This window comes from Mobula birostris, chromosome 5 (assembly GCF_030028105.1).
Source record: "Mobula birostris isolate sMobBir1 chromosome 5, sMobBir1.hap1, whole genome shotgun sequence".
Taxonomy (NCBI): Eukaryota; Metazoa; Chordata; class Chondrichthyes; order Myliobatiformes; family Myliobatidae; genus Mobula; species Mobula birostris.
This window is the reverse complement of record NC_092374.1, coordinates 192067400-192092455: the sequence shown is the minus strand read 5'-3', so window position 1 is coordinate 192092455 and position 25056 is coordinate 192067400. Positions and strand designations below refer to the sequence as shown.

At 49.0% G+C, this 25056-nt stretch overlaps 1 protein-coding gene across 2 annotated transcripts in view; it reads right to left on the bottom strand.

Annotated features, from left to right (window-relative positions):
- Window positions 1–12095: 12095 nt before the first annotated feature.
- Window positions 12096–25056, bottom strand: part of LOC140198171 (gamma-aminobutyric acid type B receptor subunit 1-like) — a 289471-nt gene continuing 276510 nt past the window's right edge. For both annotated transcript variants that reach the window (XM_072259164.1, XM_072259165.1), the window contains exons 21-23: window positions 24029–24157; window positions 20511–20654; window positions 12096–14420 (exon numbers count right to left, since the gene is read on the bottom strand). In XM_072259164.1, coding sequence (XP_072115265.1) covers window positions 14172–14420; window positions 20511–20654; window positions 24029–24157 — 522 coding nt within the window. In that variant the 3' untranslated portion in view covers window positions 12096–14171. The remainder of the gene's footprint in view (window positions 14421–20510; window positions 20655–24028; window positions 24158–25056) is intronic.

The window sequence follows — 25056 nt, the reverse complement described above, 5'->3', positions numbered from 1 at the left end:
CTGTGGAACACCACAAATCACCGACAGCCAGACAGAATAGGCCGCCTTCATTCCAACTCTCAGCCTCCTACCAATCAGCTAATCTTCTAAAAATCCAATTTTTTTTTTTTAGTTGCTTTGTGTTGGTTTTTAAAAGCTTCCGAATGAGATCCTACCACCAAACACATCTTTAGCTCCCCCCCAGCTCTCCACTTTCTGCAAGGGATTCACTTTCTGTGAATCCCTTGTCCATTTGTCCCTCTCCACTAATCTCCCTCCTGGCACCTATCCCTACAAGCGACAGAAGTGCTGCATCTAACCATTCACCTCCTCTCCTACCTCCACTCAGGGCCCCAAACCGTCCCTACAGGTGAGGCAACACTCTACCTGCAAATCTATTGTATGCAGTGCTCCTGATGCAGCCCCCTCTGTACTGGTGAGACCCAATATAAACTGGAGGACACTACTATGCTCTATGCACCTCTGCTCCACCCGCCAAAAGCAGAATTTCCCGGTGGCCAACCATGTTAATTCTTATAACAACACACATCAAAGTTGCTGGTGAACGCAGCAGGCCAGGCAGCATCTCTAGGAAGAGATACAGTCGACGTTTCAGGCCGAGACCCTTCCCCATTCCCATTCCAACATGTCATTCTATGGCCTTTACTTTTGCTACGAAGAGGCCCCTCTCAGGGCGGAGGAGCAACACCTCGTATTCCATTTCGGTCGCCTCCAACCTCTTTCTCCTTCCAGTAACTTTTTCTTATTCCCACCCCTTCAGTGTTCTTCTATTCCCTGTTCTGGCTTCTTAGCTCTTCTATCACCTCCCCCCGGTGACCCTCATTCTTCCCTTTTCTCCCATGATCCACTCTCCTCTCTTATCAGGTTCCTTCTTCTCCAGCCCTTTACCTTTCCCACCCAACTAGCTTCATCCATCACCTTCCAGCTATCCTCCTTCTCCTCCCCTATCTTTTTATTTTGGACTCTTCCCCCTTCCTTTCCAGTCCTGATGAAGGGTCTTGGCCCAAAACATTGACGGTTTATTCATTTCCATAGATGCAGCTTACCCTGCTGTATTCCTGCAACATTTGTGTATGTTGCTTTGGATTTTCAGCATCTGCAGAATCTCTTGTGTTTAATACATGTCCTCTCTTTCGCCTTTAAGCTGTCTTTGACTTCCCTTATCGGTTACCTCAACCTTCCTTTAGAATACTTATTCATCTTTGGGATGCATCTATCCTGCACCTTCCGAATTGCCCCCAGAAACTACAGCCATTGCTGTTCTGCCATCATCCCTGCTAGTGTCCCCTTCCGATCAACTTTGGCCAGCAACTCTCTCATGCTTCTGAAGTTCCCTTTATTCCACTGTCATACTGAAACATCTGACTTTAGCTTCTCCCTCTCAAACTCCAATTGTACTAAGATTACTGCTTCCTAAGGGTTCCTTTACCTTAAGCTCAATAATCAAATCTGGTTCACTACACAACATCCAATCCAGAATACCTTTCTCCTAATGGTCTCAATCACAATCTGCTATAAAAAATCTATCTCGTAGGCTTTCTGCAAACTCCCTATCTTGAGGTCCAGCACCAGCCTGATTTTCCAAATCTATATGCATATTGAAATACCCTATGATTATTGCAAAAGTGCCCTTTTCTATTTCCTGTTCTAATTTGCATTCCACATCCTGGCGACTGTTTGGAGACCTCTATATAACTCTCATCAGAATCTTTTAACCTCTTGCTCTACCCACAAGAATTCTACATCTTCTGATCCTATATCATTTCCTTTCTAAGGATTTGATTTCAGTTTTTACCAACAGAGCCCCCCCCCCACCTCCTCTGCCTTGCTGCATGTCCTTTCCATACAAGGTCTATCCTTGGATTTTAAGCTCCCAGCTATGATCTTCTTTCAGTCATGTCTCAGCAATACACACAACATCATACCTGTCAATCTCTAACTGTGCTACAAAATTTTCTACCTTATACCTTATACTACACACATAACGCCTTCAGTCCTGAATTCATCACAATTCACTTCAACTCATCCCATGCACTACAATTTTGCCCTATCATCTGCATGTCCGTCCTCACAGTTTCACAACACTGCACCCTCTTGTATAGCAACTGCCCGTCCTCAGCCCTATCACTCCAGATCCCATTCTCCTGTCAGATTAGTTTAAACTCTCCCAAGTAACTCCAGCAAGCCTGCCCGCAAGGATATTGGTGCCCCTCGGTTTCAGGTGCAACCCAGTCTTTTCGTACAGATCACATCTTCCCCAGAAGAGATCCCAATGATCCAAAAATCTGGAAACCCTGTCGCAGCACCGATTCCTCAGTCACATATTCATCATCTAAATTGTTCTATTCTTGCCCTCACTGGTGCATGGCACAGGCAGCAATCCAGAGGGTACTATCCAGGAGGTCCTGCCTTTCCCATTTCCCTATATTCTTTTTCAGGATCTTCCTTTCCTACCTATGTCATTGGTACCCAAATGTAGTAAAAGTAAAAGCTTTCTTTAAGTCTGATTTTTTAAAAAAAGAGAGATGAGAGTGGATATAGGACCGCTAGAAAATGAGGATGGAGAAATAATAATGGGGGACAAGGAGAAGGCATGATGAACTAAATGAGTATTTTGCATCAGTTGTCACTGTGGAAGACACTTGGCAATGTATCAGATGTTGAAGAGTGTGTGGGAGAGAAGTGAGTGCAGTTACTATTACAAGGGAGAAGGTGCTCAAGAAGCTGAAAGACCTAAGGGTACATAAGTCACCCGGACCAGATGAACTGCACCCTAGGGTTCTGAAAGAGGTAACGTTAGAGATTGTGTGGCATTAGATAGAAATAATCTTTCAAAAATCATTGGACTCTGGCATTGTGGCAGAGGACTGGAAAATTGCAAATGTCACTCCACTTTTAAGAAAGGAGGAAGGCATCAGAAAGGAACTTATAGACCAGTTATCCTGATCTCAGTGATTGGGAAGATGTTGGAGTCAATTGTTAAGGATGAGGTGATGGAGTACTTGGTGACACAGGACAAGATAGTACAAAGTCAGCATGGATTCCTTAAGAGAAATTCTTGTCTGACGAACCTGTTGGAATTCTTTGAGGAGATTGCAAGTAGGATAGATAAAGGGAATGCAGTGGATGTTGTATATTTGGACTTTCAGAAGACCTTTGACCAGGTGCCACACTTGAGACTGCTTGCCAAGTTAAGAGCCCAGGGTATTACAGGAGAGATACTAACATGGTTAGAGCATTGGCTGATTGGTAGGAGGCAGCGAGTGGGAATAAAAGGATCCTTGTCTGGTTGGCTGCCAGTGACTAGTGGTGTGCTGCAGGGACTGGTGTTGGGACGGCTTTTTATGCTTTGTATGTCAATGATTTAGATGATGGAATAGATTAGAATTTATTTATGTCTTACATCCATTCCACAATGTGAGGGAGTAAAAATCTTTGTGTTATGACTCCATTGCAAAGTACAGACATGTGAATTTATGAATCTAATGGCTTGTAGAAAGATGCTGTCCTGTAGCCTGTTAGTCCTGGCTTTAATTCTGAAGAACCATTTCCCAGATGGAAGCAGCTGAAACAGTTTATGGTTGGGATGACTGGTGTCCCTGATGATCTTCCAGGCCTTCTTTCTGCACCTGCTGCTGTTAATATCCTCAATGGAGGGAGGTTCACATCCACAGATGTGCTGTGCTGTCCGTACCACTCTCTGCAGTGCCCAGCGATCAAGGCTGGTGCAGTTCCTGTCCCCCAGGTGGTGATACACCCAGGATGCCCCTGTAGAAGGTCTTGATTTGGGGGCCCATGCCGAACTCCTTCAGTTGCCTGAGGTGGAAGAGATGCTATGTGCTTTTTATTTTGCCATAAAACTGGTGTGTACAGTCCAGGTAAGATCATTGATGTTGTGTATACTGAGGAACTTGAAACTACTTTGTTTTCGGCTTTGTTACCAAGATTGATGGAGGGGAAGATGGTGTTGAGGAAACAGGTAGGATGCAGAAGGACTTAGATAAATTGGGAGGATGGGCAGAAAAGTGGCAAATGAAATACAATGTTGGAAAATGCATGGTCATACACTTTGGTAGAAGAAATAAATATGCAGACTATTTTCTAAATGGGGAGAAAATCCAAAACTCTGAGATACAAAGGGACTTAAGAGTCCTTGTTCAGAACACACTAAAGGTTAACTTGCAAGTTGAGTTGGTGGTGAGGAAGGCAAATGCAAAGCCAGCATTCATTTCAAGAGGTCTAGAGTATAAGAGCAGGGATGTGATTCTGAGGCTATATAAGGCACTGGTGAAGCCTCACCTTCAGTATTCTGAACAGGTCTGGGCTCCTCATCTAAGAAAAGATGTGCTGGCATTGGAGAGGATTCAGAGGAGGTTCACAAGGATGATTCTAGGAATGAAAGGTTATCATTCAGGGAACGTTTGATAGCTGTGGGTCTGTACTTGCTGGAATTTAGAAGGATGAGGGGTGGGGTCTCATTGAAATCTTTCGAATGTTGAAAGGCCTAGACAGTGTCGATGTGGAAAGGATGTTTCCCATGGTGGGGGAGTCTAGGATAAGAGGGCACAACCTCAGGAAAGAGGAGTGTCCATTTAAGAGACACAAAGAAATTTCTTTAACCAGAGGGTGGTGAATTTGTAGAATTTATTACCGCAGGCAATGTGGAGCCCAGGTTGTTGGGTGTATTTAAGGCAGAGCTTGATAGGTTCTTGATTGGACATGGCATCAAAAGTTACGGGGAGAAGGCTGGGGAGTGGGTCTGAGGAGGGGAAAAAGGATCAGCCATGAGTAAATGGAGCAGATTCGATGGGCCAAATGATCTAATTCTACTCCTATGTCTAATGGTCTTGTGTACCATGACTTCTGTCTGCTCCCCCTCCCCCTTTAGAATGCTGTGAACCTGAACTGAGACATCCCTGACCCTGGCACTTGGAAAGCAATATACCATCTGGGTGTCTCTTTCACGTCCACAGAATCTGCTGTCTGCTCCTCTAACTCAGGAATCCCTTATCACTACTGCACTCTTCGTCTTTTCTCCTCCCCACCCCCCCCATTCCCTTTTGAGCCACAGAGCCAGACTCAGTGCCAGAGACACAGTCTCTGCAACTTATCCATGGTCTGTCATCACCCACCAACCCCAAAAGCATCCAAAGCAGTAAACTTATTATTGAGGGGAACGGTCACAGGGATACTCTGTACTGTCTGCCTATTCCTATTCCTGTTCCTGTTCCCTCTCCTGACTGTCACCCATGTACCTGTCTTCCATAACTTAGCAGTGACTACCTCCCTGTAGCCTCTATCTTGCACCTCCTCATTCCCCCATATGAACCGAACGCCATCAACTGCAGCTCCAGTTCCTTAACTTGGTCTGTAAGGATCTGCTGTTCAGTGCATCTCACGCAGATGTAGTTATCAGGAAGGCTGTAGGTCTCTCAGAGTTCCCATATAACATCACTAGCCCTGGACCCATTCTCAGTGCACTACCTTTGTACTGATAGAGAAAGAAAGCAAATAGTAACTAGAAATTTACTTAGAGCCGATTCCTGTTCTTGCTGAAGTCTGTTGACCACTCTAACACTGAGGAAAGGAAGGGGTTAATTCTTGACACAACACAGGGAAGAATTTCTGGAAAGACACCTCACAATTAACCAGAAAGGATAACCTGTGTTCCTGTAGACCAGAGTCTGGGATACACAGGAATGCACGAGGTTACGAAGTGGTGGACTTGGCCAGTTCTGTCACAGAAGCAGCTCTTCCCACCACTGAGGATATCTATGGGGGGCGGGGGGTAATGACCCTGGAAGGAATCATCAGGGACCCCCACCATCAGGGCATGCACTCTTCATGCAGGAGGTACAAGAGCCTGAATTCCCAACCTCAAAGTTCAACAACAGCTTCTTCTCCACTACCATCAGGTGCCCGAACTGGCCTGAAAAGCCCTAATGCTATCTTAGATTTCTCTCTTCCATTTGCACTAACGTTGATGTGTATATTCTGTCACGTAAGATAATGTATAACATACTGCATGTTAATTTAAATTTATGTTAAATTACATTTGTAACGTACTGTGTTGCTGCTGTCATCTACACCCTGGCTATCTGAGCCCATGACATTGAACTTGAACTCAGAAATGCCAGAACTGAAACCTGACTCTGGTTTATGACAAAGGGACTGAAACTTCTGAGCAACTTTGGGAGATGCTGAAGGTCTGAAATTGTTGTGTTTTCGTGACACATCTTGTAGCTTCCAAACAAGAAGCTGCTGAAATCTGCAAGGTAAGATGGACTATATTTAAACGCCAGGTTTTACTGTTAAATAGAGGGCTATGGGTAAGTCTAGTAATTTCTAAGGTAGGGACGTGTTCGGCACAACTTTGTGGGCCGAAGGGCCTGTATTGTGCTGTAGGTTTTCTATGTTTCTACTGTATCCCACTTACTAGGAGCACTGTCACAGGAAAGCAGCATCCAACATTCCTTGATGCTCCCCACCATCCAGGCCAGGCTCTCTTTTCATTGCTGCCATCAGGCAGGAGGTACAGGAGTCTTGGGTCCCACACCAGCAGGTTCAGGAACAGTAATCACTCCACAACCATCAGGCTCCTGAACTAGGGTGAGAAACCTCATTCACCACAACTCAGACCCTACAGACTCACCTTTAAAGTCTCAACAATTCATGTTCAGTCTTATTTATTTATTACTTAATTTGCACGATTTATCTTCTTTTGCAAATTGGTTGTTTGTCAGTATTTATATATGTAGTTTTTTCCATAAATTTTTTTTGTATTTCTTTATTTTCCTCTAAATGCCTACAGGAAATTGAATCTTTTATGGTAACATATACATGCTATACCATTTATTTATTTATTTTACTTGCATAATTTGTCCTCTGCACAATGGTTGTTTGTCAATCTTGTTTATGTGTAGTTTTTCAGAAATTCTATTGTTATGTCTTTATTTTCCTGTAAATACCTGCAAGGAAACGAATCTCAGGGTAGTATCTCATATTTTCATATTTTGATAATAAATTTACTTTGACTTTGACTTGTTCTTGGATTCAATTGAATTTTCCAGTTCTCAGCTGAAGTCTTTTATAGAATCTCTCACAGACCAAATCAGGGTTTCTTTCAATCAAGGTGAAGCAGTAACAGTGGATTTTAAAAATTGTGGTTGAGATTTGTGTATTGAGAATTTATCTGGAAAGTAGCCAACATATTCAAGGCCCCCGTTCTGACCTCAGACATTCTCTCTTCTCTCCTCTCCCGTAGGGAGAAAATTCATGAAAGCCTGAGAACACGTACCACCAGGCTCAAGGACAGCTTATCACATTGTTATCAGACTCTCGAATGGACCTAGAACGCTAAAGAAGAGCTCTTGATCTTTCAGTCTGCCTCACTGTAGTCCTTTGTCTTTGTCTGCCTGCCTGCAGTGCACTTCCTCTGAAAATGAAAACACTATATTCTACATGTTCCGTGTACCATGCACTGTGGTCTGGAGGAATGTTGTTTCATTTGGTTGTATATACCTACAGTCAGATGACAATAATACTTGAATTTGAACTCCATGTACTTGTGCATGGCTGATCTATTGGGTACCACTGCAGAGAGTTGGGTTTGTTGTTGACGTGTGTTCCCAGATGCAGTGGGAAAACTTTGTGTGCTGTCCAGACAGATCATGCCATACATAAGTACATTGAGTTCAAGTTCAATTACTTTCTTATTTTTTTATGTTCCAGAAGATTTGTCTTATTTCTTTCTTTATGGAACATTTGGCAAACCTTCATCGCATCCGAGTTCAGTAAAAGTGTTGAGATACTCAGAGGGAAAGGGCATCGGTTAACCAGAGATCTCGGGAGAGGAGGAGAGAACCGTCATCCCCGTGGACAGAAGGCTTCATGACGTTGTTGATTAAACAGAAGTTTGGCATGCTGTCCATCAGTGAACCTTGAGAATAGAGTCTTGGGACATTATGTTGCAGTTGTACTTGGTGCTGGTGAGACTGCAGTATAAGTGTTGGATCCAGTTTTGGCTACTCAGTTATCATCAAAATGGAGAGAGGGCAGAGATTCACCAGGGTCAAGTCAAGGCTCAAGGGCCTGAGTTATAAGGAGGGTTGGCATGATAACACTTTATTCCTTGGAACTTAGTTCATTATGGGGTTAACTTCTATGTAGGCATCTGTTAGTCTTGCAAGACCATGGATCTGCGCCTGGAAAGTCTTCACTCTCCAGGGCGCAGGCCTGGGCAAGGTTGTATGGAAGACCAGCAGTTGCCCATGCTGCAAGTCTCCCCTCTCCACGACACCGATGTTGTCGAAGGGAAGGGCATTAGGACCCATACAGCTTGGCACCAGTGTCATCACAGATCAATGTGTGATTAAGTGCCTTGCTCAGGCACACAACACGTCCCTTCGGCTGGGGCTCGAATTCACGACCTTCAGGTAGCTAGTCCAATGCCTTAACCACTTGGCCACCTGCTCACACTGGTTAACTTCTAGAAGTGCATAAAACCATGAGGCTCTACACAGTCTTTTTCCAGAGAAGTGGAACTAAAAACCAGAGGGCACAGGTTTAAGGTGAAAGATTTAAAAGGGACCTGAGGGGCAACTTGATACAATTATGGAGTGAACTCCCAGAGGAAGTGGTTGAGGCAGGTGCGATACACACAAAATGCTATGGGAACTTGGCAGGTCAGGCAGCATCTATGGGGGGGGAATAAATAGTCAATATTTTGGGCTGAGACCCTTCATCAGGGCTCAATATCCACCAAGACATTAGATGAACATCGATGTTAATTGGTGAACATTGAAATCTTCAGAACAAGATCAGGGCTTGTTAATGAGAGAGTTCAGGGGAGAATGGCCAGACTAGTTCAAGCTGAGAGAAAAGTGACAGTAACTCAAATAACCACTCATTACAAGAGCGATGTGCAGAAGAGCATCCCTGAACACACAGCACATTGAACCTTGAAGTGGATGGGCTATAGCAACAGAATATCATGAACATACACTCAGGAACTCTCTGTAAGCTTTTGGAATAGACACTAGAATTGAATATTCAGCCCTTTGAATGCTCTACTAGTTGGGATGTGCTACCATTGTAAATACGTAATTCTGCAAATTTAACTGACTATATTCAAGATGGTAAAGTTCAGCAGGTGATTATAACCATTGAAACTATAGTTAATTGTTTTTTTATGAACACAAGAGTTTCTGCACATGCTGGAAATCCAGAGTAACACACACAAAATGCTGGAGGAACCCAGCTGGCCAGGCAGCATCTATGGAAGGGAATAAATAATTGATGTTTCGGCTTGAGACCCTTTGTTAGAGTTTATTGTTACTGGTGTGTTTAAGAGGCACCCAAACATTTGTATCAGCCGGGTGAGATTCTTGTGGACTCTTTCCTGAAGGTTTGCTGTATTACAGAGACTTGGGTGGTACAGGGGCAGGAATGGCTACTTCAAGTGCCAGGTTTTAGATGTTTCAGAAAGGATAAGGAGGTGGGGGCGTGGCACTGTTGATCAGAGATAGTGTCACAGCTGCAGAAAAGGAGGAAGTCATGGAGGGGTTGTCTATGGAGTCTGTGGGTGGAATAGGAAGGGGTCAGTAACTCTATTGGGTATTTTTTATAGACCACCCAATAGTAACAGGGACATTGAGGAGCAGATAGAGAGACAGATCCTGGAAAGGAGTTGTTGTGGTGGAATATTTTAATTTCCCAAATATTGATTGGCATCTCCCTCGAGCAAGGGGTTTAGATGGGGTGGAGTTTGTTAGGTGTGTTCAGGAAGGTTTCTTGACACAATATGTAGATAAGGCCACAAGAGGAAAGGCTGTACTTGATCTGGTATTCGGAAATGAACCTGGTCAGGTGTCAGGTCTCTCAGTGGGACAGCATTTTGGAGATAGTGATCACAATTCTATCTCCTTTACTATATCATTGGAGAGGGATAGGAACAGACAAGTTAGGAAAGTGTTTAATTGGAGTAAGGGGAAATATGAGGCTATCAGGCAGGAACTTGGAAGCATAAATTGGGAACTGATGTTCTCAGGGAAACGTACGGAAGAAATGTGGCAAATGTTCAGGGGATATTTGCGTGGGGTTCTGCGTAGATATGTTCCAGTGAGACAGGGAAAGGATGGTAGGGTACAGGAACCATGGTGTACAAAGGCTGTTATAAATCTAGTCAAGGTGAAAAGAAGAGCTTATGAAAGGTTCAAAAAACTAGGTAATGATAGAGATCTAGAAGATTATAAGGCTAGCAGGAAGGAGTTTAAGAATGAAATTAGGAGAGCCAGAAGGGGCTATGAGAGGGCCTTGGCGGACAGGATTAAGGAAAACCCCCAAGGCATTCTACAAGTATGTGAAGAGCAAGAGGATAAGATGTGAGAGAATAAGAACAATCAAGTGTGACAGTGGAAAAATGTGTATGGAACCGGAGGAGATAGCAGAGGTACTTAATGAATACTTTACTTCAGTATTCACTATGGAAAAGGATCTTGGCGATTGTAGGATGACTTGCAGCAGACTGAAAAGCTTGAGCATGTAGATATTAAGGAAGAGGATGTGCTGGAGCTTTTAGAAAGGATCAAGTTGGGTAAGTCACCGGGACCGGACGGGATGTACCCTAGGCTACTGTGGGAAGCAAGGGAAGAGTTTGCTGAGCCTTTGGCGATGATCTTTGTATCATCAATGAAGATGGGAGAGGTTCTGGAGGATTATGTTCCCTTATTCAAGAAAGGGAGTGGGGATAGTCCAGTGGGTCTTACTTCAGTGGTTGGTAAGTTGATGGAGAAGATCCTGAGAGGCAGGATGTATGAACATTTGGAGAAGCATAATATGATTAGGAATAGTCAGCATGACTTTGTGAAAGGCAGGTTGTGCCTTACGAGCCTGATTAAATTTTTTGAGGATGTGACTAAACACATTGATGAAGGAAGAGCAGTAGATGTGGTGTATATGGATTTCAGCAAGGCATTTGATAAGGTACCCCATGCAAGGCTTATTGAGAAAGTAAGGAGGCATGAGATCCAAGGGGACATTGCTTTGAGGTCAAGGCAAAGAGTGGTTGTAGATGGGTCATATTCTGCATGGAGGCTGGTGACCAGTGGTGTGTCTCAGGGATCTGTTCTAGGACCCCTGCTCTTCGTGATTTTTATAAATGACTTGGATGGGGAAGTGGAGGGATGGGTTAGTAAATTTGCTGATGATTCAAAGGTTGGGGGTGTTGTGGATGGTGTGAAGGGCTGTCGTTACAGTGGTAAATTGATAGGATGCAAAACTGGGCTGAGAAGTGGCAGATGAAGTTCAACCCAGATAAGTGTGAGGTGGTTCATTTTGGTAGGTCAAATATGATGGCAGAATATAGCATTCATGGCAAGACTCTTGGCAGTGTGGAGGATCAGAGGGATCTTGGGGTCCGAGTCCAGAGGACTCTCAAAGCTGCTACACTCAGTAGTTAAGAAAGCATACGGTGCATTGGTCTTCATCAATCGTGGGATTGAGTTTAAGAGCCGAGAGGTAATGTTGCAGCTATATAGGACCCTGGTCAGAACCCACTTGGAGTACTGTGCTCAGTTCTGGTTGCCTCACTGCAGGAAAGACATGGAAACCATAGAAAGGGTGCAGGGGAGATTTACAAGGATGTTGCCTGGATTGGGGAGCATGCCTTATGAGAATAGGTTGAGTGAACTCAGCCTTTTCTCCTTGGAGTGGCAGAGGATGAGAGGTGACCTGATAGAGGTGTACAAGATAATGAGAGGCATTGATCGTGTGGATAGTCAGAGGCTTTTTCCCAGGGCTGAAATGGCTAGCACAAGAGGGCATATTTTTAAGGTGCGTGGAAGAGGAGATGTCAGGGGTAAGAGTTTTACTCAGAGAGTGGTGAGTGCTTGGAATGGGCTGCTGGCGGCAGTGGTGGAGTCGGGAACAATAGGTCTTTTAAGAGACTCCTGGATAGACGCCTGTAGTCTTGTCCAGTGTTACTTAGATCATGATTAAGACTCCTGCCTCTCTCTGGCTGTTATTAATACTACACCAGGAACTTCAAGCCACTGTAACAGAATAGAGGGTAACACTTTTATTATAAACATGTCCTTGTTGGCTACAGTGAATGAAACCATCCATGCATCTTGCGAGTGCAAATTCTAAGTGGTCAGTGCGAGATACAACATGGGAAACAATCACCACTCACTTTGTAATGTGGAACGACAGGTTGGTGAGCCCACCCTGCCAGCCGGTAGCTTGTACGGCCCGAGACGGTGTGGAACGAGAATCGGATGGGACTCGTTTAGAACAGCAGGTATCATTCTAACGCAAAGGCAGATCTGCAATGGGGGACGGGGGCACGACTGCTGAGGACAGGCGCTTTTGTCATTCAGTGCACCCCTCCCCCATCTTGTGTGTTGCAAAATTCAAATCGACAGGTTGGGTGTGTTGGCACCAATCTGCAGTCCCCTCCTCCCACTCTCCCCACATTTCACAACCCACCCAGACTGTCAGAGCTGAGTTGGTACCATTCATGTTCCACAGTTCCTTTGGGTGGTTCCTCTCCCAGATGGGACACGGGGGCGGCACCTTCATTACATCCCCCCTCAGAGGTGAGTCTTTGACCACACGGATTCACCTGTGTTCCCTTCAGTTCACTCCTCACAATACGGTCTTCCACAGGACGGAGAAACCATTTCTCAGAAATGACCCCGAGCTGTAAATCTCCACCCCCACCTCACCCTGGTCTCCCAACACCACTCATCTGTTCCAGGTGATGCCTCACCTTCTGACTAGAGGTGTTGCAGCCCCAGGGCCCCACGCTGAACTCGGCACTGGCTGGTGCTAGAAGTGGGTGTTTTAAGTTCTGTATCTACCCGACCTGCAGTGCTTTCTGGCATCTGCAGGGTTTTGCTTTCTTCTTGCCCTAGTTGGCTGATAGGGGAGAGGACAGCAGATCATTCACAAAATTTACTGCATCAGGCTGCACTAAGTTACACTGACAGTGTAATGTTAAAGCTGAGGAGGTTCTCTGAATGTAACTCTAAATCTGGCCGCCAGTTATTCTGGAGAAGTCCTTCGTAAGTGTTGTACATAAGTCAGATGTAATTACAGTTAACGTTTCAATTACAACCACAACCCACGAGGGGGCAACATCGTCCCTGTTCCCGTTCCCCAGTCTCAATGGAAGACACTGACCGGGCGACCTTTGCCAGAGATACAACAGTAAAAGCTACGACACGCTCCAGAAAGGGAAGGGCTGCTCCTGGAACGGAGAGGGATTCATTCCTGAACACCTTTCACTCCCACCCTCGAATCATTTCACAAGAGATTTCGGACAGAATGTGGGCATGGGGTGATGATAACAGAGGGGAAAACTAGTCTGGTGGAAGCGTGTTCAAAGACATGGGGCAGGGGTCCTGAACGTTCAGGAGGCTGGCGACTCGATGAACGTGGAGCTGGTCCCTCTGGGTTTTACAGGCCAGTTACGTGGTAAGGACAAGGACAGTTCCTCTGGATATACCTTTAGTTATATCACAAACACAGGGACAGTTCCTCCGAATTTATGGATCAGTTACACCATAAACATTGGGGCATTTTTTCTGGTTTTATGGAAAAGTTACATCGTAAACACAGGCACAGTTTGTCCAGTACACTGGCTAAGCACAGGGACGGTTCCTTTGGATTTATAGGGCATTTAATTCGCAAACAAGGGGAGATTCTGTCAGCGTTATAGATCAGTTACTTTGGAAACAGGGATAATCCTCTGGCTGTATGGGGTAGTTGCATCGTAAACACATAGTTCCTCAGTTATAGAATTCAGTTGCAAGGTTAACACATGATTGTAAACGGGGCGGGGAGGGAGGGGGGGTTCCTGGTTTCGTGTGCCACTGGGAAGGATTCCCACTGGTGTTGAACATGGGGAAAAAAAAGAGGACTCATTTCCTCTTTAAGATTAAACCCTGCATTTTAACAGTCAAATACAACACAGCCGCAGGCGTGCTCTGGGGTAGTGGCTGGTGCGAGGCAGTGTTGGGAGGGTTCGACTGGACATCTCGGTCCGGTTCTGAGTGAGTGGGAGATAGTGAATAGTCCAATCATTTCCTGACCAGTGCGGAGCTTTGCCGGGCCCTCTCGCCGAGGGGCGCCATCGATTTCGGGACCTGCCGCCGCGCCGGGCCCCACCATCACTTGTAGAGCAGGTGGACCCTGCTACCCTCGCAGTTGTTCCTGCCGAGCTTGCTGCCCTGCTCGGACGAGACCAGGCACTTCACTAGGGGCATGTGCGGCTGGTAAAGCGAGGGCACAGTCCCCGCCGAGTTGCCGTAATGATTGTCGGTGAGGGTCTCCTTGGCCGCAGCGGAGGGCCGTCTCCGCGACCTCAACTGCTGTCGCTCGTGGAGCTGCTGCCGCAGTTCGGAGATCCGCTCTTCTTTCTGCGTCAGAGGAGAGTGATTTCAACACTTAGTCACAAGACTGAAACACATAGATGCAGAATTTGGCCATTCGGCCCATCGAATCTGCGCCACCATTCCATCATGACCGATTTACTATCCCTCTGAACACCATCCTCCTGTCTTCTCCCAATAACCTTTGATGCCTTGACTAATTAAGAAGCAATGAACACTGCTTTATATGTATGCAATGACTTGGTCCCCACAGAGTTTGTGGCACTTCATTCCACAGATTCACCACCCTCTGTCCAGAAAAATATTCCCCCCTTCTCTGTTCTAAATGGACATCCCTCTATTCCACGGCTGTGCTCTCTCGTCCTAGACTCCACTATTGGAAACATCCACTCTATCTAGGCCTTTCGATATTCAATAGGTTTCAATAAGACCTTGACCCCATTTCTTCTAAACTCCAGCAGTACAGGCCCAGAGCCATCAAGAGCTCTTCATACTTTAACCCTCCCATTCCTGGAATCTGGTTAGCCTCCTCTGGACCAGGCCCTCTCCAATGCCAGCACATCTATTCTTAGATAAGGATCCAAGCTGCATTATTGAATGGTTCCCTAGTGTGATAAGGTGGACTCCTGGCCACATAATCTACCTCAATATGAACCTATACCTTACTGTCTTCCTGCACAATCTTCCACATTTCCGCACTGCATTAGCACTGAGTATGGGGGGGGGGGGCGGATATCCGGTACAGGGGGAGGGGGGATATCCGGTATAAAGATATGGGAGGGGAGATATCTCCGGTATGGAGAGGAGAGGAGATATATCCAGTATAGAGAAATCTGATATAGAGAGGAGAGGGGATATATCCAGTAAAGAGAGATGGAAGGGGAGAGATCTCCAGTGTGGAGGGGAGGGGAGAGGGGAGAGATCTCCGGTGTGGAGAGGGGAGGGGAGGGGAGAGACCTCCGGTGTGGAGGGGAGAGGAGAGGAGAGAGATCTCCGGTGTGGAGAGGGGAGAGGAGAGAGATCCCCGGTGAGGAGAGGAGAGAAGAGAGATCTCTGGTGTGGAGAGGGGAGGGGAGAGATCTCCGGTGTGGAGGGGAGAGACCTCCAGTGTGGAGAGGAGAGGGGAGAGATCTCTGGTCTGGAGAGGTCTCTGGTGTGGAGGGGAGAGGGGAGAGATCTCTGGTGTGGAGGGGAGAGAGGAGAGATCTCTGGTGTGGAGAGGAGAGGAGAGAGATCTCTGGTGTGGAGAGGGGAGGGGAGGGGAGAGATCTCTGGTGTGGAGAGGGGGGGGGGGAGGGGAGAGATCTCTGGTGTGGAGAGGGGAGGGGAGAGATCTCCTGTGTGGAGAGGAGAGGGGAGGGGAGAGATCTCCGGTGTGGAGAGGGGAGGGGAGAGATCTCCGGTGTGGAGAGGGGAGGGGAGAGATCTCTGGTGTGGAGAGGGGAGGGGAGGGGAGAGATCTCTGATGTGGAGAGGGGAGGGGAGGGGAGAGATCTCCGGTGTGGAGAGGAAAGGGGAGAGATCTCCGGTGTGGAGAGGGGAGAGATCTCTGGTGTGGAGAGGAGAGGGGAGGGGAGAGAGCTCCAGTGTGGAGAGGAAAGGGGAGAGATCTCCGGTGTGGAGAGGAGAGGGGAGGGGAGAGAGCTCCAGTGTGGAGAGGAGAGGGGAGAGATCTCTGGTGTGGAGAGGGGAGGGAAGGGGAGAGATCTCCGATGTGGGGAGGGGAGGGGAGAGATCTCCGGTGTGGAGAGGAAAGGGGAGAGATCTCCGGTGTGGAGAGGAGAGGAGAGAGATCTCCGGTGTGGAGGGGAGAGGAGAGATCTCCGGTGTGGAGAGGAGAGGGGTGGGGAGATAGTGGGGAGAGATCTCCGGTGTGGAGAGGGGAGGGGAGAGATCTCCGGTGTGGAGAGGAGAGAGATCTCCGGTGTGGAGAGGGGAGGGGAAAGGAGAGATCTCTGGTGTGGAGAGGAGAAGAGAGAGATCTCCGGTGTGGAGAGGAGAAGAGAGAGATCTCCGGTGTGGAGAGGAGAGGGGAGAGATCTCCAGTGTGGAGAGGAGAGGGGTGGGGAGATAGTGGGGAGAGATCTCCGGTGTGGAGAGGGGAGGGGAGAGATCTCCGGTGTGGAGAGGAGAGGGGAGAGATCTCCGGTGTGGAGAGGAGAGGGGAGAGATCTCCAGTGTGGAGAGGAGAGGGGTGGGGAGATAGTGGGGAGAGATCTCCGGTGTGGAGAGGGGAGGGGAGAGATCTCTGGTGTGGAGAGGAGAAGAGAGAGATCTCCGGTGTGGAGAGGAGAGGGGAGAGATCTTCGGTGTGGAGGGGGGAGGGGAGAGATCTTCGGTGTGGAGAGGAGAGGAGAGAGATCTCCGGTGTGGAGAGGGGAGGGGAAAGGAGAGATCTCTGGTGTGGAGAGGAGAGGGGAGAGATCTCCGGTGTGGAGAGGAGAGGGGAGAGATCTCCGGTGTGGAGAGGAGAGGAGAGGGGAGAGAGCTCCAGTGTGGAGAGGAGAGGAGAGAGATCTCCGGTGTGGAGGGGAGAGGAGAGATCTCTGGTGTGGAGGGGAGAGATCTCCGGTGTGGAGAGGAGAGGGGAGAGATCTCCGGTGTGGAGAGGAGAGGGGTGGGGAGATAGTGGGGAGAGATCTCCGGTGTGGAGAGGGGAGGGGAGAGATCTCCGGTGTGGAGAGGAGAGAGATCTCCGGTGTGGAGAGGGTAGGGGAAAGGAGAGATCTCCGGTGTGGAGAGGAGAGGGGAGAGATCTCAGGTGTGGAGAGGAGAAGAGAGAGATCTCCGGTGTGGAGAGGAGAAGAGAGAGATCTCCGGTGTGGAGAGGAGAGGGGAGAGATCTCCAGTGTGGAGAGGAGAGGGGTGGGGAGATAGTGGGGAGAGATCTCCGGTGTGGAGAGGGGAGGGGAGAGATCTCCGGTGTGGAGAGGAGAGAGATCTCCGGTGTGGAGAGGGGAGGGGAAAGGAGAGATCTCTGGTGTGGAGAGGAGAGGGGAGAGATCTCTGGTGTGGAGAGGAGAAGAGAGAGATCTCCGGTGTGGAGAGGAGAGGGGAGAGATCTTCGGTGTGGAGGGGGGAGGGGAGAGATCTTCAGTGTGGAGAGGAGAGGAGAGAGATCTCCGGTGTGGAGAGGGGAGGGGAAAGGAGAGATCTCTGGTGTGGAGAGGAGAGGGGAGAGATCTCCGGTGTGGAGAGGAGAAGGGAGAGATCTCCGGTGTGGAGAGGAGAGGGGAGAGATCTTCGGTGTGGAGAGGGGAGGGGAGAGATCTCCGGTGTGGAGAGGGGAGGGGAGAGATCTCCGGTGTGGAGAGGGGAGGGGAGAGATCTCTGGTGTGGAGAGGGGAGGGGAGGGGAGAGATCTCTGATGTGGAGAGGGGAGGGGAGGGGAGAGATCTCCGGTGTGGAGAGGAAAGGGGAGAGATCTCCGGTGTGGAGAGGGGAGAGATCTCTGGTGTGGAGAGGAGAGGGGAGGGGAGAGAGCTCCAGTGTGGAGAGGAAAGGGGAGAGATCTCCGGTGTGGAGAGGGGAGAGATCTCTGGTGTGGAGAGGAGAGGGGAGGGGAGAGAGCTCCAGTGTGGAGAGGAGAGGGGAGAGATCTCTGGTGTGGAGAGGGGAGGGAAGGGGAGAGATCTCCGATGTGGGGAGGGGAGGGGAGAGATCTCCGGTGTGGAGAGGAAAGGGGAGAGATCTCCGGTGTGGAGAGGAGAGGAGAGAGATCTCCGGTGTGGAGGGGAGAGGAGAGATCTCCGGTGTGGAGAGGAGAGGGGTGGGGAGATAGTGGGGAGAGATCTCCGGTGTGGAGAGGGGAGGGGAGAGATCTCCGGTGTGGAGAGGGGAGGGGAGAGATCTCCGGTGTGGAGAGGAGAGAGATCTCCGGTGTGGAGAGGGGAGGGGAAAGGAGAGATCTCTGGTGTGGAGAGAAGAGGGGAGAGATCTCTGGTGTGGAGAGGAGAAGAGAGAGATCTCCAGTGTGGAGAGGAGAGGGGAGAGATCTTCGGTGTGGAGGGGGGAGGGGAGAGATCTTCGGTGTGGAGAGGAGAGGGGAGAGATCTCCGGTGTGGAGAGGAGAGGAGAGAGATCTCCGGTGTGGAGAGGAGAGGAGAGAGATCTCCGGTGTGGAGAGGAGAGGAGAGAGATCTCCGGTGTGGAGAGGAGAGGAGAGAGATCTCCGGTGTGGAGAGGAGAGGAGAGGAGAGAGATCTCCGGTGTGGAGGGGAGAGGAGAGATCTCTGGTGTGGAGGGGAGAGATCTCCGGTGTGGAGAGGAGAGGGGAGAGATCTCCGGTGTGGAGAGGAGAGGGGTGGGGAGATAGTGGGGAGAGATCTCCGGTGTGGAGAGGGGAGGGGAGAGATCTCCGGTGTGGAGAGGAGAGAGATCTCCGGTGTGGAGAGGGTAGGGGAAAGGAGAGATCTCCGGTGTGGAGAGGAGAGGGGAGAGATCTCAGGTGTGGAGAGGAGAAGAGAGAGATCTCCGGTGTGGAGAGGAGAAGAGAGAGATCTCCGGTGTGGAGAGGAGAGGGGAGAGATCTCCAGTGTGGAGAGGAGAGGGGTGGGGAGATAGTGGGGAGAGATCTCCGGTGTGGAGAGGGGAGGGGAGAGATCTCCGGTGTGGAGAGGGGAGGGGAGAGATCTCCGGTGTGGAGAGGAGAGAGATCTCCGGTGTGGAGAGGGGAGGGGAGAGATCTTCGGTGTGGAGGGGGGAGGGGAGAGATCTTCGGTGTGGAGAGGAGAGGAGAGAGATCTCCGGTGTGGAGAGGGGAGGGGAAAGGAGAGATCTCTGGTGTGGAGAGGAGAGGGGAGAGATCTCCGGTGTGGAGAGGAGAAGAGAGAGATCTCCGGTGTGGAGAGGAGAAGGGAGAGATCTCCGGTGTGGAGAGGAGAGGGGAGAGATCTTCGGTGTGGAGAGGGGAGGGGAGAGATCTCCGGTGTGGAGAGGGGAGGGGAAAGGAGAGATCTCCGGTGTGGAGAGGAGAGGGGAGAGATCTCCGGTGTGGAGAGGAGAAGAGAGAGATCTCCGGTGTGGAGAGGAGAAGGGAGAGATCTCCGGTGTGGAGAGGAGAAGGGAGAGATCTCTGGTGTGGAGAGGAGAGGGGAGAGATCTCCGGTGTGGAGAGGAGAGGGGAGAGATCTCCGGTGTGGAGAGGAGAGGGGAGAGATCTTCGGTGTGGAGAGGGGAGGGGAGAGATCTCCGGTGTGGGGAGGGGAGAGATCTCCGGTGTGGAGAGGGGAGGGGAGAGATCTCTGGTGTGGAGGGGAGAGATCTCTGGTGTGGAGGGGAGAGGGGAGAGATCTCCAGTGTAGAGGGGAGAGATCTCCGGTGAGGAGAGGAGAGAGATCTCCGGTGTGGAGAGGGGAGGGGAGAGATCTCCGGTGTGGAGAGGAGAGGAGAGAGATCTCCGGTATGGAGAGGAGAGGAGAGAGATCTCTGGTGTGGAGAGGGGAGGGGAGAGATCTCCGGTGTGGAGAGGAGAGGGGAGAGATCTCCGGTGTGGAGAGGAGAGGGGAGAGATCTCCAGTGTGGAGAGGAGAGGGGAGAGATCTCCAGTGTGGAGAGGAGTGGGGAGGGGAGATAGTGTTGGTTTTTGAGAATGAAGCAGAGCAGAATGAAGCCGTTTGGCTCATCGAAGCCGCTCTGCCATTTGGTCATGGCTGATTTATTTTCTCTCTCTACCCCATTCTCCTGCCTTCTTCCTGTAACCTTTGATGCTCATACTAATCCAGAACATAGGAACCTCTTCTTTAAATATACCCATTGGCTTGGCCTCCACATCTCTCTGTGGCAATGAGTTCCACAGATTCACCACATCTGTTCCAAAGGGACATCCCATTCCGCGGCTGTGCCTCTGATCCTGGACTCTCACACTAATGGAAACATTCTCACCTCTCATTCTTCTAAACTCAGAGCTGTTAAATGCTCCCCATACATTAGTCCTTTCATTCCTGGGATCATTCTTGTGAACATCCTCTGGACCCTTCCCAATGCCAGCACATACCTTCTTAGATAAGGGGTCCAAAACTACTGGCAATGCTCTGACCATCACCTTATAAACTTTTGCTCTGGAGTTGCATATCTGCAGTGCTTACGCTGACAGACACCCCGTGCGCTGCCCCTTACCTCAGCAATGATCTTTTCCAGCTCCCTGTTCTCCTTCTCCAGCTGCCGTGACTTCTCCTCGTCGTTATTGTTGGTCGACGAGCCCGTCTTCATAGTGTCCTGCTGCTCGGACTGCCACTCCCCACGTGTTATCAACCTCCGCATCTGCAGGGAGACACAAGCGCACAGATGGGTGTGCTGAGAATTGAGGGACCTGGACATTGTGCAGGCAGAAGGTTCTGTTCTTGTGCTGTACTATTCAATGTCAGTGGAGTGAGGCTGTAGAGAGGAGGTCTCATATTTGCTTACTCCTTTGTGGTACAACTTTATTAGACTTTGGCTAGGCTACAGCTGGCATTCTGGGTGCAGTTCTGGTCACCACAATAGGAAGAATGTGATTCCTCTGAAGAGGTTGCAAAGGAGAATCACCAGGACATTGCTAGGATGGAGAGTAGAGACTGGACGGTGTAAGTTTAGATTCCCTGGAATGGTGGGGGGGGGGGGTGGTGGAGAAGAATCTGGTAGAGGGGTACAAAATTGTGAGAGATATAGATAGGGGAGATAATAGAAAACTGCTCTCTATAGAAGTGGTATCTAAAGCAATTGGGATGTTATGTTGGAATTATACAAGATGCTGGAGAGGTAGCATTTAGAATATTGTGTTCAGTTTCAGTCACCCTGCTGTAGGAAAGATGCCGTGAAGCTGGAAAGAATGTAGAGGAGATTGACGAGGATGTTGCTAGATTTTGGGAAACTGAGTTATGGAGAGAGCTTAAGCAGACTGGGACTATCTTCACTGGAGTGTAGGAGACAGAGGGGTGACCTTAGAGAGGTGTATAAAATCATGGGGTCAATGCACCCAGTCCTCTTTCCAGAATAGGGTATAGGTTTAAGGGTGAGAGGGGAGAGGAACCTGAGGGTTAACTGTTCCACCTGGAGGATGGTCAATAGGTGAAATGAGCTGTCAGACGAAGTGGTAGAGGCAAGTGCATTAACAATATTTAAAAGACATTTGGATAAATACATGGATAGGATACGTTTAGAGTAGGGGTTTCTAACCCTTACAATGAACCGAGGGGTTTGTACACCTCCAGGATAGGAACCTCTGGTGTAGAGGCTTAGATTGGCATGGACCATACTGGGTGAAGGACCTATTTCGATGACCCTATGGAGAAATTAGAGTGGGTAAAGGTGTAAGAGGGTTAGAGGGCATCTAATGAATGAGTTTTTCACTCAGAGGGTGCTGGAATCTGGAACTCATTGCCTAAGGGGTGGTGGAGGCGGAGACTCTCATGATGTTTGAGGTACCTGAATGAACACCTGAACTGCCAGAGCAGGGAAGGCAACGGACCAAGTACTGGCAATCGGGATTGGTGTAGATGGTGATTGATATGAATAAGATGGACCTGCTGCTATGTTGTATGCTTTATGAGAGCGAGGCCATTCACCCCGTTGAGTCTATGCCAGCTCCCAGAGTAGTCCCACCCTGCCACTGTGGCCTACTCCCTCTCATCGCCCCAACTATTTTTCTCGTCCTTGAATGAGTAAATTGAAATTACACTGGTTCCGCACCTACAATGAAGTTGAAGGTGCAGTGTTGAGCTCCCATCGTGACTCAGGGATGGGACAATCTTGCATTTGTGTAGCAAATATCCAGATGCGGTCTGACCAATGTTTTATAAAGCTACAAATTAACCCTAAATTTTAGGTTTAAAGTCTCAACTAATAAAGGCAAGCAAGCCATATGTGTTCTTTTCCATCCTATCGATCTGGGCAGTCACTTTCAACGAATGAACGCCCGTTGCCTGCATGTGATCTGCATCTCTGCATTCGCCATACATTAACATGGCTAAGAGTTTCTGAAATGTCACTAACATTAACACTGACCTTCCAGGTTGTTCTAACCCCTGAACCCAGGTAAATATTTTGTAAATCTTTCTTTTCTTATTTACGAATGTTAATGTAACTGTGCACTGTTCTCTATCATAGTATGGACTCTTGACCTCACAATGTTTCATCATGACCTTGCACTGTATTGTCTGTCTCTGTAACTGTAACACTTTATTTATTCTACATTCTGTTATTGCTCGTCCTTGCACTTCCTCAATGCACTATTCTGATACACGGGGAGGGAGGGGAGCACAGTTTGATTCGCGCCTCTGTCTGTAAGGAGATTTTACACTCTCTGTGGCCGGATGGGTTTCCCCTGGGTGCTCTGCTGTCCTCTCACATTCCAAAGACATGCAGGTTAGGATCGGTGAGTTGTGGGCACGGGGGTTAGGGTTGGTGAGTTGTGGGCACGGGGGTTAGGGTCGATGAGTTGTGGGGATGGGGGTTAGGGTCGGTGAGTTGTGGGGACGGGGTTTAGGGTCGGTGAGTTGTGGGGATGGGGGTTAGGGTCGGTGAGTTGTGGGCACGGGGGTTAGGGTCGGTGAGTTGTGGGGACGGGGTTTAGGGTCGGTGAGTTGTGGGCACGGGGGTTAGAGTCGGTGAGTTGTGGGCACGGGGGTTAGGGTCGGTGAGTTGTGGGCACGGGGGTTAGGGTCGGTGAGTTGTGGGGACGGGGTTTAGGGTCAGTGAGTTGTGGGCATGGGGGTTAGGGTCGGTGAGTTGTGGGGACGGGGGTTAGGGTCGGTGAGTTGTGGGCACGGGGGTTAGGGTCGGTGAGTTGTGGGGACAGGGGTTTAGGGTCGGTGAGTTGTGGGGACAGGGGGTTAGAGTCGGTGAGTTGTGGGCACGGGGGTTAGGGTCGGTGAGTTGTGGGGACGGGGTTTAGGGTCGGTGAGTTGTGGGGACGGGGTTTAGGGTCGGTGAGTTGTGGGCACGGGGGTTAGGGTCGGTGAGTTGTGGGCACGGGGGTTAGGGTCGGTGAGTTGTGGGGACAGGGGTTAGGGTCGGTGAGTTGTGGGCACGGGGGTTAGGGTCGGTGAGTTGTGGGCATGCTATGGAAGTATGGTGACACTTGTGGGATGCCCACAGCACATTCTCAGACCTTGTTGGTTGTCGACGCAAACAATGCTTTTCACTGTATGTTTCGAAGTGCATGTGAAAAGTGAAGCAAACCTTTAATGAAATGGTCGGTATGAATAAATGGCTTTCAGTGAACCTCCGTAGGCATGAGAATAATAAATCAATTTACCGATTTACCAATATAACATTAACGTAGTTTTTAGTATCGGCTTGAATTCTATTCCTGTTCAAATGAGCCCCGGTGCTTTGCATTTCATGAGTTTATTTACATATTTTTAATGACCTGTGTATCCGTCATTCCCCCCTTTTAGTCAGTTACTTTGCAAGTACAAATCTTCCTGCAGGATGCAACACCTCACTCTGGTTAATTTGTAATTCTGCGTGTTCATATATAGACCCAATCTTCCTCTGAATCAACAACGTGATGCCATCTGCAAAGGTCACCTTCCTTCCCCACTCCCTGGTGCTCCCAGCACGGATGGCTGCCCGGGGCTCAGTGACAAGTGCCTGTCCAACCCTCAGCCTGGGTTCCTCTGGGGAAGGGCTGAGGGTAGAAGGGAGTCACAAACCTTTGGGACGAAGAGAACCACCAGGGTGATGTAGACGGAGAACACGACAGCGAGGGAGGCGAAGGCGAAGGCGGCATCCTGCTGGCTGCTGACGATCATTGTCACCGGGGCTGTGATCATACAGAGCACCTGGACAGGGGTTGGGCGAGGGGGCAGATGGAGGAGGAGTGGAGAGAGGGATGAAAGAGGGGAGTAGAGAGGGGAAGGGGGAGGAGATGAACACGGAGGAGAGGTGAAGAGGGGAGAGGAAATGAGAGCGAGAGGGAAAGGGAAGGGTTAAAAAAGGGTGAGAGTGAAAGATGGAGAGAGAATGGGAGAGGATGAAGGGTGGAGATTGAATGGAAGAGGGTGAGGGTGAAAGGTGGAGAGAAAATGGGAAAGAGGGGGGGAGATGGGGAGGGGTTGAGGTAGAGGGAGAAGGGCAGAGAGAGAGAGAAACAATAAAAGAGAATGAGAGGAGGAGAATAGGAATAAAGGAGGGAGAATGGAAGAGAGCAACAGGGAGAGGTGGGGGAGAGGAGAGGGAAGAGGATGGGGGAGCAGAGGAGAGAGAGATTAGCCTTGTCATAAAATACCTTCATTTACATAGCATCTTGTGGACCTCTCAAGAACATAAGAAGATAGGGATAGGTGAAGGCCACTTGGCCACCTTTCAAAGCAATTATGACTGATCTATGCTTGCCTCTTCTCCTCTTCTGTGCCATTACCCAAAAACCAACAATTCCTCAATCTTTCAAATAAGTATCTCTCTCCACCTTATTAATATCTAATTCCAGCTTCCTTGGGACAGAGAATTCAAGAATTTCATCACCCTCAGAATGAAGACATTTCTGAACATCTCGGTGTTAAAAGACTGTCCCCTTCTCTTTAATATAACCAGGTCCCTTTGTTCATGACTGGTGGAAACATTTCAACATCTACCCTATCAAGCCCCCAGTGGCCTCAATGACTACAGACCGGTGGCATTGACCTCCCACATCATGAAGACCCTGAAGAGACTTGTTCTGGAGCTGCTCCAGCCTATGGTT